The sequence below is a fragment of the Nestor notabilis genome, unplaced genomic scaffold (assembly GCF_000696875.1).
Source record: "Nestor notabilis isolate BGI_N333 unplaced genomic scaffold, ASM69687v1 Scaffold28666, whole genome shotgun sequence".
Lineage (NCBI taxonomy): Eukaryota > Metazoa > Chordata > Aves > Psittaciformes > Psittacidae > Nestor > Nestor notabilis.
In genome coordinates this window covers 376-2,015 of record NW_009931899.1, presented here as the reverse complement: position 1 = coordinate 2,015, position 1,640 = coordinate 376, and the positions used below count along the sequence as shown (strand labels likewise).

General features: G+C 50.8%; 1 protein-coding gene across 1 annotated transcript; it reads left to right on the top strand.

Moving 5' to 3' along the window:
- Positions 1-614: 614 nt before the first annotated feature.
- Positions 615-1,369, top strand: LOC104406980 (tumor necrosis factor ligand superfamily member 6-like; the record flags this gene model as incomplete). Its single annotated transcript, XM_010016122.1, has 2 exons — positions 615-1,004; positions 1,324-1,369. Coding segments are annotated over exons 1-2 (436 nt in total), but the record flags the coding sequence as incomplete, so codon positions are not given.
- Between the last annotated feature and the right edge of the window lie 271 nt (positions 1,370-1,640).

Below are 1,640 nucleotides of genomic sequence, written 5' to 3'. Positions count from 1 at the left end.
CCTAACTATTCTATGATTCTATGATTAAATTGCATTTTAACAGAATGGGATGGTGTCTGTGACCAGTCTTCTGTGACTCGAGATCTGTGTCCTATGGAGCAGCCAAGAAAAAAGGCAGGATGCACAACAGAGAGGAGCAAGTACTTTGTTCTGTGTGAAATTAAGCAATTGCCTAGCACTCACAGATGTATTTGGGATACAGTCTTCATTCTTCTACTGAGGAGTCCTCAGTTCTGCCTCTTCCCTCTTGTGCAGGATGCCAGAGGCTTTGTCATTTCTTTTGCTCTGCTTGTGGTCCAGGATGCTGCAGTGGAAAAGCAGGTGTCTCTGCCTGAGTGGGCTGCTGGAAAGGGTGGTTGGCTGGTGGGTGTGCACTGTGCTGATTACACAGGCCCCAGTTGGCAGCATGGCCCTTGCATGTGAGTGTATGTGCTTCCCGAGTGTGGTTTTGTGTGAGCATCTGCTGCTGGGCTGGTGCTGCTGCTTCGCTGTGGGAGGAGCAGGCGGGTGCCCCAAACTTGCAGCCAAGGGCGGAAACTCTTTGGGGTTTGCTGCTGATGCTTGAGGCTTTCATAGAGTTGCAGTATCTGAGCTGGCTGTTCACTGCTGGAGTGATGCAGGCGTATAAAGGTAGACCTGGGTCTTCCCCCAGGGCTCAGTCTGGGACAACCCCAGCAGTTTTTGGCTGCCACATGGACGATCACGCCAAGCACATCCAGTCCATCCCACTCCCAACCATGCAGCAGAACTTGAACTACGTGTACCCCCAGATCTTTTGGGTGGATGGCTGTCCCAATGCAAATACTTCCTGCCCTCCAGCACCCCCCATCGCTCCTTTCCCACCACCAGTACCTGATCGGAGCCGAAAGCCAAGGAGCAACAGGGAAAGGAGGAGCATTGGCTTTCTGGTGATCTCCTTGCTGCTCCTGCTGGCCCTCACTGGAGTTGGGCTGAGCATGTTTCAGATTTTCCACCTGGAGAAGGAACTGGCTGAACTAAGAGAGGTGAGATCTGCCTGGCTGGGCACAGAGGCTTTGGGGAAACAGGAATAAAAGCCTTAAAATTGGCTCTGAGAAGCTCAGGTGTTGCAAAGATCCCCAAGGGGCATTTAAATGTTTGTCATGTGAGTGGGGATGCTTATTAGTGCAAGAGAATTACTCTACTGCTGATGGGTATATTTGGATGTCTTTGTGTTTGAGTGCTGCAAGGTCTCTCGTGAGCACTGAGAATTAACCACTGTCAGAGATAGTCCTTGGCTACTTTAGATGATGCCCCCGTGCTTTCACTCTGCTAAGACAGCTTGTGACTCTTCTCTTTTGACAGTCTGCCAGCACTGAACATATTCCTCCAGCTTTGGAGAAACTCATAGGTGAGTTGATGTACATAGAGGAGGAACTTCTCTGTGATAGCATGTGTGAATGATCCTGTTGAACTCTTCCTTCTCATTGCCTGGGGCAAAGGCAGGATCACAGCTTGATGCTATGAAAGTGCTGGTTTCACTTGCTTGGCTGAAAAAAGAGCTTTTTCTTTGTGATAGGGGATGGGGTCCTGCACCCTGCCTGCTGGAGTGCTTAGAGGTGTCAGCCACAGGTTTCTGGGATAGTGTGCCTCTACCTTGGAGTCCCCCAGGCCCGTGGGGC